The 517-nt window shown below is 66.0% G+C and overlaps 1 protein-coding gene across 1 annotated transcript in view; it reads left to right on the top strand.

The window, feature by feature from the left end:
- Positions 1-17: 17 nt before the first annotated feature.
- The window catches only part of LOC115949381 (protocadherin gamma-A10-like), a gene marked incomplete at both ends in the record, with an annotated part of 1,376 nt that continues 876 nt past the window's right edge, over positions 18-517 (top strand). The window contains one exon of the mRNA XM_031065906.1: positions 18-515. Within this exon, the coding sequence (XP_030921766.1) occupies positions 18-515 (498 nt within the window). The remainder of the gene's footprint in view (positions 516-517) is intronic.

Below are 517 nucleotides of genomic sequence, written 5' to 3'. Positions count from 1 at the left end.
AAGGAGGAGGAGAGCTTTATGACACAGCGAAAGTTATTGTCACAGTGACAGACGTCAACGACAACACACCCGAGATTTCGGTACGATCAGCACTGAACGCTATTTCCGAGGACTCCCCGGCGGGGACCGTGGTGGCCCTTTTGCATGTCCACGATCTGGACTCAGGGGCGAATGGCGAGGTGCGCTGCTCGCTTGACGGGGATGTCCCATTCCGGCTGCAGAGCTCTCACGGCAGCTACTACAGCGTGGTGACAGCGAGAGAGCTGGACCGGGAGCAGGTGTCGGAGTACAACGTGACGGTGCGGGCGGCCGACGGCGGGTCGCCGGCGCTGCAGAGCAGCGCGGTGCTGGCGCTGCGGGTGCTGGACGTGAACGACAACGCGCCGGTGTTCTTGGAGGAGCGCTACAGCGCGCGGCTGGCGGAGAACAACGCGGCGGGCGCGCTGGTGCTGACGGTGCGCGCCACGGACGCGGACTGGGGGCAGAACGCGCGCGTGCGCTACCGGCTGGCGGAGGG

Source organism: Geospiza fortis, unplaced genomic scaffold (genome assembly GCF_000277835.1).
Source record: "Geospiza fortis unplaced genomic scaffold, GeoFor_1.0 scaffold644, whole genome shotgun sequence".
NCBI classification, from domain to species: Eukaryota; Metazoa; Chordata; class Aves; order Passeriformes; family Thraupidae; genus Geospiza; species Geospiza fortis.
Note: the sequence above shows the minus strand (reverse complement) of the source record. Positions and strands in the feature narration are given on the sequence as shown.